At 41.8% G+C, this 17584-nt stretch overlaps 1 protein-coding gene across 1 annotated transcript in view; it reads right to left on the bottom strand.

Moving 5' to 3' along the window:
• LOC103348895 (uncharacterized) overlaps positions 1-17584 on the bottom strand; it is a 62674-nt gene that overhangs the window by 13557 nt on the left and 31533 nt on the right. Inside the window, exons 9-16 of the mRNA XM_089306363.1 lie at positions 12424-12578; positions 10473-10634; positions 8053-8159; positions 6458-6653; positions 5768-5921; positions 4517-4645; positions 3273-3380; positions 926-1110 (exon numbers count right to left, since the gene is read on the bottom strand). Coding sequence (XP_089162489.1) covers positions 926-1110; positions 3273-3380; positions 4517-4645; positions 5768-5921; positions 6458-6653; positions 8053-8159; positions 10473-10634; positions 12424-12578 — 1196 coding nt within the window. The remainder of the gene's footprint in view (positions 1-925; positions 1111-3272; positions 3381-4516; positions 4646-5767; positions 5922-6457; positions 6654-8052; positions 8160-10472; positions 10635-12423; positions 12579-17584) is intronic.

The raw sequence follows: 17584 nt of genomic DNA, 5'->3' as shown, positions 1-17584 counted from the left end.
AATTTACCCAAAGCAAATTAAATTGGCAAACAAACAAGCTGTCTGCACATTAATGTTTATTGCAGCTCAACCCAAATGCCCATCAACAGTAGACTGGATAAAGAAATTATGGGACATGTACTCTATAGAATACTATACAGCAGTCAAAAACAATGAAATCCGGTCATTTGCGACAAAATGGAGTAATCTGGAACACATCATGCTGAGTGAAATAAGCCAGTCCCAAAGGGACAAATATCATATGTTCTCCCTGATCGGTGACAACTAACCAAGCACCTAAAAGGAAACCTGTTGAAGTGAAATGGACGCTATAAGAAACAGTGACTTGATCAGCATAGCCCTGACTGTTGATGAACAACTTAATACTTTATCCCTTTTAGTATTTTTTTTCTACTTAATACTATTGGTTGAACTCTGTAATTAATACACAATTATTCTTAGGTGTTTAAATTTAACTGAAAAGTGATCCCTGTTAAATATAAGAGTGGGAATAAGAGAGGGAAGAGATGTACAATTTGGGACATGCTCAGTCGGACTTGCCCCAAATGGTAGAGTTAGAAACGTGCCAGGGATTCCAATTCAATCCCATCAAGGAGGCATGTACCAATGCCATCTCACTAGTCCAAGTAATCAGTTTCTTTTCACAGTTTATCATAATGATAGGTCTAAGAGTCAAAGGGATCACATAAGCAAGACTAGTGTCTGCTAATACTGATAGAATAAAAAAGGGAGAGAACGATCCACCCATGTGAGGGACCTGAAAGAAGCTCCTGGATGCTGGATTTGGCCTGGCTCAGCCCCAGCCACTGCAGTTGTTTGGGGGAGTGAACCAGCAGATGGAACATCTCTCTCTCTCTCTCTCTCTCTCTCTAATTCTGCCTTTAAAATAAAATCTTTTTTAAAACAAAAGTAAAATGAGACCTACCACAAGAGGTTTTGGCAGGTTGTCATTCTCACAAACATCTTGAATGAGAGATCCGAAGAGCTGAACTGGTTGGGGTGTGGGCTGGGCAGGCTCTTGGGTCAGGTTGTCCAATCTTCTGTAATGGCCCTGCCAAAACAGCCACTTTCTACGAGAATGCCCTCTTTGAGTTGGCTTCACGTGAGGATCTGAGGAAGAAGTGTAATGATTACACATAGAGTTGAATTCACAGATGTTCATTTTCAAAATTTTCAGGTTATAACATGTGTGTTGAAGAGGCTAGAAAGAAACTATATCATTCATTGTATAGAAATGTCTACATTCTGAAATTGGCTCATGGCCCCCTTGTGGTGTGAATGGGTTCTGTGCTTCCTCATCTCCTAGAAACCGGTAGTAAAATCTAGGTTGAATATATCATGTAAAATTCCTCAGTGGGAATACTCACTAGATATAGGGCTAGCTACATCGTGTTGCATTGTGTCATGAGGTTTTAAACTTGTAGAGGTACAAGTTTCCTGATTAACAGGAACAGCATGTTCAATGTTGGAAAGGCTAAAGTTGGTATGCCAATCAATTGGAAGTTGATCATCTCCTTCCATAGTCAGATTCCTCCCATACTGAGATTTCCTGTTTGGCAATGGGAATGTCCAACCACAGCCAGTTGTCTCCCTCACAGAAATTTGCCCAACCCCATACAAGCTGCCTGAGCCCAACTCAGAGCCATACTTTGGGCCCTCACTCTGGGGGGTTGGCAACTTCAGGCACTTTGATGGATGACCTGATTCCACTTCTCCAGTTGGTCTCCTTGGTTGTGTGGAATGATCCTCTATGGCCATCTGACATCCAACCAAGTGGACCAAAATGATTTCTAACTGCTCAGCAACACCTGCCAGATGAATTCTGATCAAGAGTTGTTTTCCAAGTAAAGGTGATCAGCAATAAGCAGCTGGTTTCAAAGTAACTACCACTCAGCTATGCAGGCCTTCTCAATAAGGTATCTTAACATTTTCTCAAATCATTCTCTTATATAAAATACTGTAGAAGTCAACCAAGGAGCTAAGATTTACCCTGATAGACAAATATAACAAAAAATATGTTATGGTATAAACAGAAAGGTAAGATCAAATAGGTATTTTGTGGACAAGTTTTCTCAGATATGTCTAAGGAAGTTCCAAAAGTTAGTGGAAATGTAACTCAAACAACTTTAGTTTCATGAAAACATTTTAAAATGTAGGCATATTTTTAGATGAATTATATTTTTGTAAGCTGTGTTGCACCATAATAAACTTAAACTAATGTATTATAATTTGTCTCAACAGGATAGTTTGAAACACTTGGAAGTATAAGATATCTTTATCTGGCTAATATTGAAGCACTAACATCCAGTTTATGTTGAAGCATGTGTGAAAGCTGGTGAACTGACAACTCCTTTTGAGAAGTGACAGCATGATGTTGATGATGAAGGCTGCAACAATATACAATCTGTGGATGGTATATTGTGGCTCATGCCCTAGTGGAAGAGAACGGACTAGCGACAGCAGAAACTTTAGAAACCACCACTGACTTCTCAGAAGGTTCCACTTTCACAATCATGCCTGAAAAGTTAGTGATGAACTGAAGACCAATGACCTGAAATCATGATCAAAAGTGGTTTATCTCAGTGGAATGAGTCCCATGATCATCCCTTTGTCAGAAATTCGGTTGTTACTGGATGGAATGTGAAGACATAATTCAAACTCAGAGAAAGCCTGCAGACATTATGAGAAAACAGTCTTCAGCATACTGATAAAGGAAGCGAAGGAAAAGGAAATCCAAAGTGGGATGGAGATGCAAATTTATGGAAATTAGAAAATAGAAGACAGCAGGGCGGGCCCATAGCACGTGTGGCCATCTTCCCTGACTTGTGCCTTCTCATCAGTCACTGTGCCTGGCACTGGGTGGGACCCCAGAGGTTGCTACATTTTCTCTAGCAAAAGAAAAACAAGAAGTTGTCTTAGTATATTCTCAGGTTCCAGACTCAGTTCAACTTCTGATGTTGGTACAAAAAATTAAATCCATGCATTGTTTCTTCATAACACGTATCTTTGTAATTTTTTTTCAAACTTCATGGGAAAATATTATCAAACTATATATAATAACTAAACTTGAATTTAAAAATTTTTGACCAAAATTGATATTTTTAACTCCATATTTACAATTTTATTGTTAACTTTATACCATCATTGCATGAAATATTTGAAGCCCCTTTTGATAAATGGAAGGAAAAAGTAAGATGAATGGAATCAGCTGGAAACTTGGAAAGCACTCGGTGTTCAACTGGGAAGCAATCATTGGAGATCATGAAGCTTACAACGTTGTCTTAATTTATAGAACCTTGTGTCCAATTCTCTACCAAGAAATTCAGTTCCTTCTGGACAGAAATTGCAGATTTCATCCAAACTGAGAACAATCTTGCAACCTTTATGAAAAAGAAGTTCTTAGTGTATTGTTAAAGGAAGTGGAATAATAACATAAATCATAATTATGCAGATTCTGAACAGAAATCTGGGTGGGACCATTCCAATTGTGAGTTTGATGCCATCCCCCACACTGGCCTTGTGATGAGCCACTAAGCTTGGCACTGGATGCAACTACAGTGGTTGTTCCATTTTATCTGTTGAAGGGAGATCTGAATGTTGTCTTAATATAAATATTCTGAGATTCATTTCTACTTCTGATATTGCCACAAAAAAGCTTGAAATCTGTTCCTCATATATATAGTTCATGGATTTTTTTCAGACTTTGTGGGGAAAAGTTTTCTTTTTTTTTGACAGGCAGAGTGGACAGTGAGAGAAAGAGAGAGAGAGAAAGCTCTTCCTTTTCCGTTGGTTCACCCTCCAATGTCCGCCGCGCTGCAGCTGGCACACCACGCTGATCCGATGGCAGGAGCCTGGTACTTATCCTGGTCTCCCATGGGGTGCAGGGCCCAAGTACTTGGGCCATCCTCCACTGCACTCCCTGGCCACAGCAGAGAGCTGGCCTGCAAGAGGGGCAACCAGGACAGAATCCGGCATCCTGACCTGGACTAGAACCCGGTGTGCCAGTGCTACAAGGCGGAGGATTAGCCTATTGAGCCGTGGCGCCAGCCAATGGGGAAAAGTTTATTAAAATACATAGTATGAGAAAACAATGTATGTACTATGAATGGATTTAAATTTTCTTACCAAAATAAATTCCTATTTTAAATTCCATTTTTAGTTGTATTTTTTTTTAATATTTGAATAACACTTTTGCACAAACTGAAGTTCCCTAGATAAAGGAGAATGAAAGGAGAGATTCAATGGGATGAGCTGGTAACTAGGAAATCGCTCATTCTGTGTTCTGCTGAAAACCAGTGATCAAAAACCAGGAAACAAAAAAGTTGTCTTACTTTAAGGTGCCTCATGCCCAGTTCTTTACCATGAAATTCATTCTTTTTGGACAGAAACTTAAGATTTCATACAAAGTGAGAAATATCTTTCAAATATTTTTGAAAAAGCAAACCTTAGTGTAATGTTAAAAGGAGATTAGGAAAATCAAAGCCCTATAATAATGGAGATTCTAATCTTCAGCAACTCAGAAAACAGAAGATGGAGCTGGGCAGGCCCATACCAAGCATGGACTTGGAGTCACCCATCAGTCCTTCCTTTGTTTTAAACGTTGTCATGTCTACAGGCTGGCATTCAAGAGAATGCTCCGTTGTTTCTGTTGAAATAAAAAAAAACAAGGTTGTCTTGGTTATCAATATTCTCACATATGGGGAATCAAGTCAATTCCTGATGAATGGGTTTTCCAAAAGATTTTCCCCAAGCTATAAGATGATTGTGATAAAACCACTTAATGGAAAATAGGAGGGAACTCCCTGTGATGCATGCCCCCAAGGTCTGAATATGGCTGGCTCTTACCTACAGTTACCTAGGTTTGAAAATGGTACAAGTTTCTATGTTCAGGGAAATTGACTAATCACATTCATGCTTTTTAAAAAAAATTAATTCATACATATAATCTTCCTTAACCCTTAACACAGTCCTAGAATCCAGATATTCTTTTACCCTTATTTTATAGGTATGGAACCTGAGACTGACAGTAATTGGCAAAGATCAGACAACTGGTCAATGATTGCACAGGGTTTATGTCCTCTGGAATGACTGGATGGCATCAAATCAAGTGCTTTTGTCCTCAATGATGCTGCTTCTTTTCACACTGGAGAAATACTGAAAAACCTGCGATGCCACAAGTACTACAATGTGAAAGGGGAGGGAAATAAAACAGGCAGTGTTGTGAGACTCTCAAATGAGTTTGAACCAGGACACATTTATGTTATGTATGAGAGTACTTCAAGAAATATATGGAAGAATGAATTTTAAAGTATGACTTTATGCCAATGCAAAATTCCACATTATTAGGAAAAAAATGATACACTGATTTAAAAATACTTAGCACCAGAAAGAGTGATACTTTAATTCCTTGTTTCCACAAAGTCTATGAGGTACTCAAGTGAAAAGGCTCTACTTAAGTTAGAAAATGGGTGACACGCTCAACAAGAACATGGTGTCTCCGATACAGTTTTATGAAGTGCACAATCTTATCTTTATTTTGGTCTCAGTACATTGTGAAGCTCCTCCTGGATTTTCAGCCTTGGGAAGGCAGAGAAAGTGGAGTCATGAGCAGTGCAACATTATCCTTGGGACTGGCCCTGAACTCCAGGACGGACACCGCCTAAGCATCCTCTCGGATACCCGATGGCTTTGTTTCTCAGCAAGGCCAGAGAACTTGCACACAGAACTGCCCCGTCCTCAGGGTGAGTGTAAGTCAGAGGGCTCTCACCCAAGCTGTCCTTACTCTCCCCGAGGTTGCTGACACTCAGAGCGCTCTCTCCAAAGCTGTTGTGAGAACTCAGGGAGCTCACTCTCCAGATGGAAGTAGTCTCATCCTCAAATATCTCAAGGTAGTTTTGGATCAGAAAGTGTGTAAGTGAAATCTGTGACACAAAAGGGTGAAAGGGGGTATAGTCATAAATCAGATGTGAACTTTAACATCGCAAAAACATGAAAATTCAGAATTAGCCAGCTTTCTCTCAGAAACAACAGTTACACGTTCAAGCATATTGGGTAACTGATCTGAAAACACTTATCATAAAAAGGCAAATGCAATCTGTGACAAAGCTGGTGTAGACACCCGGCTCAAGTGTCTCACCTCAATGGTGAGAGCCAGGGTTGCCCCTTGGTTTGTCCAACTACAAAGCTCAGGTTCCTTTCGATCATGAGTTCCTGCTGTCTCCACGGTTTAGTCATTTCACTGTTCTCTCTCCTGGATGGGTGCTATCCTACTATCCATTTCCTGCTTAACACACCACCCTTCCATAACTCCCAAGATAGGGAAAATGTCCTGGACACTCCAGAATAGTGTCATTAAAATGCTCATTTTTAAAAATGGTCCAACAAAACTCATATCCTGAATTTCAGGTTCCAAAGAGGACCCTGCTCCACAGGGCATAAAAGTGAGGCATCTCGTTACCTTTTTCCTTAATTCCTCTTCCAGTTCGGAGCTTCTGGAAGTTGATCGCCAGAGGGAAAGAATTCTTGGGGCGATACACAGTGACAAGTCTGATGCTGCCATTGGACTGAATGAGGAATGCTGGGCAATCTTATCTAAGGACGCAAACAGGCCTCTCAGGAGAATAAAATTGGCTTTGGGCAGCTGATTCAAGAGCCTAAATACAGACAATGCAGTCATTTTCCTCTGGAAGTTGTTTATACAAAGGAAACAGAGCACGTTGAATGGCATTAATACAACCCAATGAAAACACAGCAAAATAAACAAGATTTCTAAAAACTATTGCCTGCAGAGATTTTTGCTAAAACCACAGCTGTGTGTTTTAACTTGGAAAAACTTTATGCATAATTAAACACCAAAAACAGTTATTGCATTCCAGAGTGTGCTCCAATTAAAGCTTACTGATGAAATTTAAACAGCAAGCAAACAGAAAGAAGTGCCCTTCTTTTAAAGGTAGGAGCACAGAAATGCTGTCTCGTGACAAGAGCCCAAAGCTATGATCTAACAGACTCATTCTGGGTACAAACACACAGAAAGATGTTTCACCAAATTCAGTTTCTTCACCACACATAGAATTCTCAGCTTAGTTAACTCTTTGACAATAAAGGTCAGACCACTGATCAATTGGACCAATGGGCTTCCTCCCATATTGAGGTCTATATATTCAGAATGTGTACAATGGTCAAGGACTCCATATTCATAATATTGGGAGACAAATAAGAACTAAATGACAGGGGCCAGTTATCGCTTTGGTATGAAACGCCGGCATGCCGTATGGATGCTGGTTCGAGTCCCAGCTGCTTCACTTCCAATCCAGCTCTCTGCTATGGCCTGGGAAAGCAGTAGAAGATGGCCCAAGTGCTTGCACCCCTGCACCCATGTGGGAGACCCAGATGAAGCTCCTGGCTTCAGATCAGCACAGTTCTGGCCATTGCAACTGATTGGGGAGTGAACCAGCAGATGGAAGTGCGCGCTCTCACTCGCCCTCTCTCTCTGTGTGTAACTCTTTCAAATAAATAAATCGTAAAAAAAAAAAAAAAAAAAACACACACACACACACCTAAATGACAGTGGTAAAGCTTACATCATTTTAGCCTGGCTTTCATGTCTGTGACCAATGAAACTTTCATATTTTTCCTTCTTTTAGTGAATAAAACTCTAAAACAGAAGACAGGGGGCCACCATTGTGGTAAGGCAGGCTAAGCCACTGACTGTGATGCTGGCATCCCATCACCGGCTGCTCAACTTCCAATCCAGGTCCCTGCTAACGAGCCTGAGAAAGCAGCAGAGGATGGCCCAAGTCCTGGGGCCCCTGTCACCCACGTGGAAGACTCAGATGGAGCTCCAGGCTCCCCACTTCAGCCTATCCCAGTCCTAGCCATTGCAGCCATTTGGGGAGTAAACCACCAAATGGAAGATCTGCCTCTAGCTATCTATAACTCTGCTCTTCAAATAAAATAAGTAAATCTTTTTAAAAATAAAACAGAAACTAGTATTTTTTGTAGACTGTCAGTTGTATATTTGAAACACAGCTGGAGGAATTATTACATTACTACCTCTGAATAGCAGGTACTTTTTCCTCATTCTCTTCCTCAAGAACATCAAGCCACTGATCGTACAGGTTGGCTGAAAATACAGTTCCTGGGATAGTTCGCAGGAAGTCCTTATAGGGATTTTAAAAAATTGATCACATTAATTTGATGGCAAGCATATATGTGAAGAATCACAAAATGTTTCATTGAAATATTCAGTTTAATCCCAACTTTCTTCCTAGATAAACTCTGACCTCCACAGAGCCTGGCCTCCAATTCTCCACTGAAGCACACATGCAGATATGGGTGCATGAATTTCTCATGACTAAAGCTGGAAGCATAAAAATAGAGTCTCAGCAGTTCTGGGCATGAAGCAAAATTATTACTGTCCGAATCGTCCTCAGTGTGTGCATTTTGGCAAACTCTGATATACTGGAGCCTGGGTATGCATCACCCTCAATCATATCATTTCCCTGAAAATACAGAAACTACTCTGCATGTTTATCTTCTGGCCAATTGCTGTTAAATCTTAGTAACAAAGCTTCTGAAACAAATGAACTAAATATACAAACACATGTGCTCCTATACCATACAAAGTGAGAACTGGACCTTCTGACTAGTGCCAAGTGTGTTCCTCAGGGGAATCCGCCCCAATAATCTCATTCTTCACTTCATCTGTGTATACTCAACTCTTTCAACATGTAATCAGAAGATAGTGGAGTATGTATTTCCAAATTCCCAATGGGTAATTAACATTCCCCTTTAGGATCCCTTAGGTTGCAATATTTATGCCTTCTACACAAGGGAATCTTAATGAAAACTTAGATAAGTTACCAATTTAGGCCTTTAAGTATTGGGCTAGAGGCATGCAAAGGCATCCTTCTTAACTGGTACCCCCAGAATAGCCATCACATTAAGTGGCTGATGAACAACTCTTACCATTAAATTGATGATACTGACATTCTTTGGACACTGAGGGTAATGTGTCACTTCACCTTGCTAGCTCTTTCCACTGCTCCCATTACAGGGCCCGTGACTTAACAGCAAGAAGTATAGGAAATGCATCTCAGCAACTATTACGATAATACAGCAATTGTTCAGTCTAAAATTTATTGAGCTGTTTGTGCCATGTACAGTTTGGACTACTGGGAATAGAGCAATGAAGAAAATGGACAAAATCCCAGTCGTCTTCTAACCTGACTTTGCAGAGCCATTCCCCGAATAACAACTCCAATCTGTGCAAGAAAGCAAGCCTCCAGCTGTGGATGGACGCGGGAGTCTGGGAAGATCCAAGAGTACCTCTGTCTCTTGTGTCCTGGGCTGCCACGTACTTGGATGAGTGTCTTCTCTCAGGTTTCCCTGTGCTGCAGTCAATTTGTGGGACTTACTGTGAAAGGGCTTTGTTCTTGGACCTCTGCTTATAGGGAGCTCAGTGAAAAATTCCATTTGGTCCTGATCATAGTTTTATGTCCAGTCTGTACCAACCCTCCAGGTATTTTACATGCAATTTACCAAGAACTAGACTACATAACTTTTAAAGGGGTAACTCTATCTTGCTGGAAAATGACATCAATTTCATGTATGTTCCTTAAGAGGGCAACCTATCTACTCATATGCTGTTATGGTATTATAGTACTGGTCACCTATAAGCCATCACTGACTTAGTGCTGCCTCTCATATGGCCAAACATTAATGGGGGATAAGGAAAGACCAAGTGTGACAGGGTGTCTAACAGTTTTGAGGATCGATTTGGTCATTTCCACATTACCACATTTTTTGATAACTTTTAACAAATACCAACATGGATTGGCTCAATTCCTTCTCTTATTTCCCCTTGCAGAAATGTACCTCGATACGTGTGATTTGCTGCATCTTTTGAAACATATCTATACTTTACATTGATTCAATTTTCAGAATTCTAACTTTAGTTCTGCACCCACTTTCAGAGTCAGATTTCTGAGATGAGGCTTACGTTGCATGCTGATTACTGAGAGTACTGGGTTAAGCATAATTCGGATCAACAAAGTGTTCCAAATGTGGCAAAAGTAAAGGCAAGTTCAGTGGTGGAGACCTTCCTATACCACTTTTAAAGCAAAGGCATAAGAGACAAGGGAAGAAAATTAAAATGAACAAAGTTTTCTTTATGTCCATGTGCATTTGTTGACTTCGTTGTAAGGGAAACGTTGGCTGACAGTGGAAAATGTCTATGCATAGAATGTTCAGGGGAGGACAGAGTGTTAAGTTTGAAGGCAAAGGAAAACTTATCTAACATCTAGGGTTTTTTCACAATGGAGTAGCTGCCTGCAACTTGGGCTTGGGATGTGCTTTTCCACTTCTCAGATGCTTTATATATTAGGGGTGTTAAGCCCCTGAGCAGTCACAATGAATGAAACCATACCCGTAACTTCCATATTGTGCATAGATGATGCCAGAACTCTCCCTACCTGTAAGACAGTGGCTGCCACAAGAGCAGATTCACTGTCCCAATCCACTGTGTCTCCAGCATTTATTTTTTCTTTTAGTGCTCTATAGGATGTTACACTGCCTGGTTTCCTGAAGATTCCCTCTGTCTGTGGCCCTCTTTCATGGATAAAGGAAAGCATATCCTATGGGGAGGAAAAAGGAAAGCAAACGTCAGGGCATTTCAGACCCACCAGCCCAGAACATGACCTTGGTCCCATCTAGACAGAGATCCAGAACATGTGAGGAGGTGCTGAGGGAGCTAACAGGAATGAAGGAATTTGGTTTGAAGTCTCTGAATATATTTTTCCCCTTCTATCTTCCTGTGTCCATTCACTAAGGATTTTCAACTTGCTTAATCATATTTTCTTTTTTGATGGACTCAATTTTTCAAACTTCTCTGCTTCAAATTTCTAGTGACCATCCCTCTCCTACTTTAGCAGGCTTTACTCATTATTTCCAAATATCTCTCCCAAGTAGAGATCTCGTTGTCACTTCCCATTGGTTTACTCCACTTTAATGACTGCCATGCATTCCTACTTCCCGTGGGTCCCCATGCTCATTGAAAACCAGGCTGAAAGCCCATCTCTCCCCTGATGCCTTTTCTGATCACATTCCCTTCTCGCCAGCCTTTCATTTTCAATGTCTCCACCTTCATTCCCAGGGGAGAAAATAAAGGATTGGGCCAGCGCCACGGCTCACTAGGCTAATCCTCCACCTTGCAGCGCCGGAACACCAGGTTCTAGTCCCGGTCGGGGCGCCGGATTCTGTCCCAGTTGCTCTTCCAGTCCAGCTCTCTGCTGTGGCCCGGGAGTGCAGTGGAGGATGGCCCAAGTGCTTGGACCCTGCACCCGCATGGGAGACCAGGAGAAACACCTGGCTCCTGGCTTTGGATCAGTGCGGTGCACCAGCTGCGGCACACTGGCCATAGTGGCCATTTGGGGGGTGAACCAACAGAAAAAGGAAGACCTTTCTCTCTGCCTCTCTCTGCCTGTCAAAAAAAAAAAAAAAAAAAAAAAAAGTAAAGGACTGTTGGAATCAGATATTGCAGGGATTTTTTTTTTTTTTTTTTTTTTTTTTTTTTTTTTTTTTGGTATTTGAGGCTCTTCTTTCCTGACCATGCTCATTGTACGTAACCCTACTGGTGCTTTCCTTTTATCCCCTACTGGTGTCTGGATTACGATAATGATCCTATCAACTAGTTAAACCTCCTATGAATGTTGCAAGGTCTGGAGCAATGTATCACATGTAACTAACGTGAATGCACTTCCACCATAGCATACTAATGCCTGCACCCAGATTTCACGGAGAGATACTGGACCATAACAAATGTGACAACTAACTAGAAATATACCAAGTTGAAACAGCATGGGCCAAGTTCTGTGGGTTTCATTCACCACATTCTTTTATGATAGAAAAATAAATATATGCCAGAGGACGCATGTAAGCATTTGAATACAAATTAAATAACTGAAATATTCTGAGTTCTGAGACTGGGTCATCTGGATGAAGAGATAATGAGTGGACACTTGAAACTGGCGCAGAGTTCAAGGAGGAGGCTGAAAGGACAATGGGAGGGTGAGGTGGCCTCACAGCAATTCAGACACACACAGCCCTCTCTGGTCTCTGAGCAGGTGTATGTGGAACTTTGCTGAAACCAGTGGAACAGATGGGAGCATATTTTCTGCTGTTGTGTTTGACGTAAGACTCTGCGAGATCTAAATGTGATTGTTCTTCCTGTAAGTAATAGTAACAAAGCATCTGAGCGAGATCTAAATGTGATTGTTCTTCCTGGAAGTAATAGTAACAAAGCATCTGAGCCAAAGGCAGGGGCTGACAAACGGTTTCCCCACTTGGAAACAGAATAGGAGGAGGACAGCTAACCCTCAGCCTTCTTGTCCTCAGGAGGGTGCAGAACAACAATATGAGACCTACTGAAAGTGGGCTGGCCAGGTTATCATCCTCAGACAGAGCCATGAGTGAGGCTGCACAGGCCGGTCCTGACAAAGGAGCTGCTGCAGCAGGCTCGGGGGGCGGGTCATCCTGGCTTCGTATGATGCCCCACCTAAACAGCAAGTTTCTGAGCCAATCTGGGGAAGAAGAGAGGTTATTAGATGTAGAAGAGTATAAATTACACATATTTGCTTCCATCTTTTCTGTCTGACATATGCATGTTGCCATAGAGAAATGGAGACATTGCTTGTGTACAAACTCCTGCAATCTGAAAGTGGCTAAGGCATCCACGTGGGGTTACTGTGCTCGTCTTCCTCATTCCCTGTAAACTGGTTGTTAGAGAGGTTTGTAGACTAGTGGCTAAGATGTCCATGTCCCACACCTAAGTAGCTGGGTTTGATTTCTACCTCTGCCTCCCAGCTTCTTGCAAATGTGGCCCCTGGGAGGGAGACAGCACTGATGGCTCAAGAAGTTGAGTTCCTGCCTCTCACAAGGGAGACCTGGATTAAGTTCCCAGATTCCTAGCCCTGTCCCAGCCAGGGTCCTCGCTGGCTATTTGGGGGGTTAATCAGGAAAAGAGAACTTTCTGTCTCTCTCCCTCCTTGGATCTCTCTCAGCCTCATGACCTCTCAAATCAACTGGCAGTGAAACAGAGGCCAACAGACTTGGGTTCAATTCTTTCAGCAACAATACTTTCTAGGCAGCGTAATCTAGAGCTCCTTCCATTGCATTGTGAGGTCCTTAACATGTAGCTCTGCAAGTACTTGATGTTAAGTTCGATCAGGGGATTCAGGTGTCAGATCTCATTTTAAAAGCTACAAAATATTTTATATTGAAAACAAGTGGAGTTTGATCATCCACTTTCTTTTTTAAATGATGTATTTATTTATTTGAAAGGCAGAGTTACAGAGAGAGGGGAAGACAGAGAAGTCTTCCACCAGCTGGTTCACTCACCAAATATGCTGATCCAAAGCCAGGAGTCAGGAGCTTCTTTTGGGTCTTCCACGTGGGTGCAGGGGTGCAAGCATTTTAGCCATCTTCTGCTGCTTTCTCAGGCCATTAGCAGGAAACTGGATTGGAAGAGGAGTAGCCCATATAGGCTGCCAGCACTGCAGGCAGAGGCTTAACCTACTACGCCACAGCACCTGTCTCTGATCATCTACTTTCATGCTAAGTCTCCCTCCCATTCTGAGATTTCCTGTTTCTTGTTCTAAATGCCCAATTACCATCAATTCTCTAGCATCAAAGAGATCATGGCAGAAGCTTCTTGACCTACTCCTGAGCCAGCATCTGACCCCTTCACTTTGGAGGGCTGCAACCCTTGGGCACTTTTATGGATAACCACTTTCTTCACCTGGGTCCTTATTTGAGTGGTAAGAACCCATGGGGCTGGGGCTGGCGCAGTGGCATAGCGAATAAAGCCTGGCTCCTGCAGGATGCCTGCAGTACTGGCATCCCATATAGGCTCCAGTTCAAGACCCAGCTGCTCTGCTTCAGATCCAGCTCTCTGCTGTGGCCTGGTAAAGCAGTAGAAAATGCCCAAGTCCTTGGTCCCCTGCACCCATGTGGAAGACCCACAGGAAGCTCCTGGTTCTGGATCAGCCTGGCTCTGGCCATTAGGGCTATTTGGGGATTGAACCAGCAGATGGAAGATCTCTGTTTCTGCCTCTGCCTCTCTGTAACATTGCCTTTCAAATAAATAAATTTTTTTATCATTATAATTTTTAAAATTTTTATTTAGTAAATACAAATTTCCAAAGTACAGTTTATGGATTACAATTGCTTTCCCCCCATAATATCCCTCCCACTCGCACCACTCCCATCTCCTGCTCCCTGTCCCATTCCATTCACATCAAGATTCAATTTTCTATTTTTTTTTTTTTTACAGGCAGAGTGGACAGGGAGAGAGAGAGACAGAGAGAAAGGTCTTCCTTTGCTGTTGGTTCACCCTCCAATGGCCGCCGCGGCCGGCGCGCTGCGGCCAGTGCACCGTGCTGATCCAAACAGGAGCCAGGTTTTAATTCTGTAATTATCACACAGTTATTCTTAAGTGTTGAAAATTAACTGAAATGTGATCCCTGTTAAACATAAAAGTGGGAATAAGAGAGGGAAGAGATGTATAATTTGGGGCATGCTCGGGCTGACTTGCCCCAATTGGTAGAGTTGGAAACATACTAGGGGATTCCAATTCAATCCCATCAAGGTGGCATGTGCCAATGCCATCTCACTATTCCAAGTGATCAATTTCAGTTCACAATTGATCATAATGAAAGGACTAAGAGTCAAAGGGAGCACATAAACAAGTCTAGTATCTGCTAACACTAACCGATAGAATAAATAAAGGGGAGAGTGATCCAACATGGGAAGTGAGATACTCAGCAGACTCATAGAATGGCAGATGTCCTAAATAGCACTCTGGCCTCAGAATCAGCCCTAAAGGCACTCGGATCTGGCTGAAAAGCCCATGAGAGTATTTCAGGCATGGAAAGCCAAGACACTCTGGCAAAAAGATCTCTGTGAGTGAGATCCCAGTGGAAAGAACAGGTCTTCAAAGAGGGAGGTGCCTTTCTCTGAAGGGAGGAGAGAACCTCCACTTTGACTATGACCTTGTCTAAACAAGATAAGAGTCGGAGAACTCAAGGGGCTTCCATAGCCTTGGAAACTCATGACTGGTGCATAGGGAGATTACTGATGCCATAAACAGGAGTGTCAATTGGTAAAGTCAACAACAGGAGTCACTGTGCACTTACTCCCCATGTAGGATCTCTGTCCTTAATGTGCTGTACACTGAGGCTTAATGTTATAACGAGTACTCAAACAGTATATTTCACTTTGTGTTTCTATGGGGGTGCAAACTGTTGAAATCTTTACTTAATGTACACTAAACTGATCTTCTGTTAAAAAAAAAAAAAAAAGAAAAGAAACTATCAATTCCCAACTTGACTCTCACTGGGATTAAACATGACAATAGGTCTGATCTGATTTCATCATCATTTAAAAAAAAATCATCTATTATTTTTCACTTTATGTTTCTGTGTGGGAACAAACTGTTGAAATCCTTACTTAAGGTATACTAAGCTGATCTTCTGTATACTAAGATAATCGAAAATGAATCTTGATGTGAATGGAAGGGGAGAGGGAGTGGGAAAGGGGAGGGTGGTGGGTGGGAGGGACGGTATGGGGGGGAAAGCCATTGTAACCCATGAGACGTACTTTGGAAATTTATATTCATTAAATAAAAGATAAAAAAAAATAAAAATAAAAAAATATATATATACTATTTAAACTCAAAAAAAAAAAAAAAAAAAAAAAAAACAGGAGCCAGGTGCTTCTCCTGGTCTCCCATGGGGTGCAAGGCCCAAGCACGTGGGCCATCCTCCACTGCACTCCCGGGCCACAGCAGAGAGCTGGCATGGAAGAGGGGCAACTGGGACAGAATCCAGTGCCCCAACCGGGACTAGAACCTGGTGTGCCGGTGCTGCAAGGCGGAGGATTAGCCTATTGAGCCGGCCAAGATTCATTTCAATTATCTTTATATACAGAAGATCGAATTAGTATATATTAAGTAAAGATTTCATCAGTTTGCACCACACAGAAACACTAAGTGTAAAATACTGTTTCAGTACTAGTTATAGCAGTACTTCACATTGGACAACACATTAAGGACAGATCCCACATGAGAAGTAAGTACACAGTGACTCCTGTTGTTGACTTAACAATTTGACACTCTTGTTTATGGCATCAGTAATCACCCGAGGCTCTTGTCATGAGCTGTCAAGGCTATTGGAAGCCTCTTGAGTTCACCAACTCTGATCTTATTTAGACAAGGCCATAGTCAAAGTGGAAGTTCTCTCCTCCCTTCAGAGAAAGGTACCTCCTTCTTTGATGGCCCCATTCTTTCCACTGGGATCTCACTCACAGAGACCTTTCATTTAGGTCTTCTTTTTTTCCAGAGTGTCTTGGCTTTCCATGCCTAAAATACTCTCATGGGCTCTTCAGCCAGATCCGAATGCCTTAAGGGCTGATTCTGAGGCCAGAGTGCTGTTTAGGACATCTGTCATTCTATGAGTCTGCTATGTATCCCGCTTCCCATGTTGGATTGTTCTCTCCCTTTTTGATTCTATCAGTTAGTATTAGCAGACACTAGTCTTGTTTGTGTGATCCCTTTGACTCTTAGACCTATCAGTGTGATCAACTGTGAACTGAAATTGATCACTTGGACTAGTGAGATGGCATTGGTACATGCCACCTTGATGGGATTGTATTGGAATCCCTGGCATGCTTCTAACTCTACCATTTGGGGCAAGTCAGCTTGAGCATGTCCCAAATTGTACATCTCCTCCCTCTCTTATTACACTCTTATATTTAACAGGGATCACTTTTCACCTAAGAATAATTGTGTGTTAATTGCAGAGTTCAACCAATAATATTAAGTAGAACAAAAAAAATATTACAAGGGATAAAGTATTACATTGTACATCAACAGACAGGAAAAGGGCTGATCAAGTCACTGTTTCTCATAGTGTCCATTTCACTTCAACAAGTTTCCTTTTGGTGCTTGATTAGTTGTCACTGATCAGGGAGAACATATGATATTTGTCCCTTTGGGACTGGCTTAATTCACTCAGCATGATGTTTTCCAGATTCCTCCATCTTGTTGCAAATGAAAGGGTTTCATTGGTTTTTTACTGCTGTATAGTATTCTATAGAGTACATGTCCCATAATTTCTTTATCCAGTCTACTGTTGATGGGCATTTGGGTTGGTTCCAGGTCTTAGCTATTGTGAATTGAGCTGAAATAAACATTAAGGTGCAGACAGCTTTTTTGTTTGCCAATTTCATTTGCTTTGGGTAAATTCCAAGGAGTGGGATGGCTGGGTTGTATGGTAGGGTTATGTTATATTCAGGTTTCTGAGGAATCTCTAGACTGACTTCCATAGTGGCTTGACCAGTTTGCATTCCCACCAACAGTGGGTTAGTGTCCCTTTTCCCCCACATCCTTGCCAGCATCTGTTGTTGGTAGATTTCTGTATGTAAACCATTCTAACCGGGGTGAGGTGAAACCTCATTGTGGTTTTGATTTGCATTTCCCTGATTGCTAGTGATCTTGAACATTTTTCATGTGCTTGTTGGCCATTTGGAT

This window comes from Oryctolagus cuniculus, chromosome 1 (genome assembly GCF_051225735.1).
Source record: "Oryctolagus cuniculus isolate XC-2025 breed Fujian yellow rabbit chromosome 1, ASM5122573v1, whole genome shotgun sequence".
Taxonomy (NCBI): Eukaryota; Metazoa; Chordata; class Mammalia; order Lagomorpha; family Leporidae; genus Oryctolagus; species Oryctolagus cuniculus.
The sequence above is the reverse complement of the archived record's forward strand: the minus strand, read 5'-3'. Positions and strand labels throughout refer to the sequence as shown.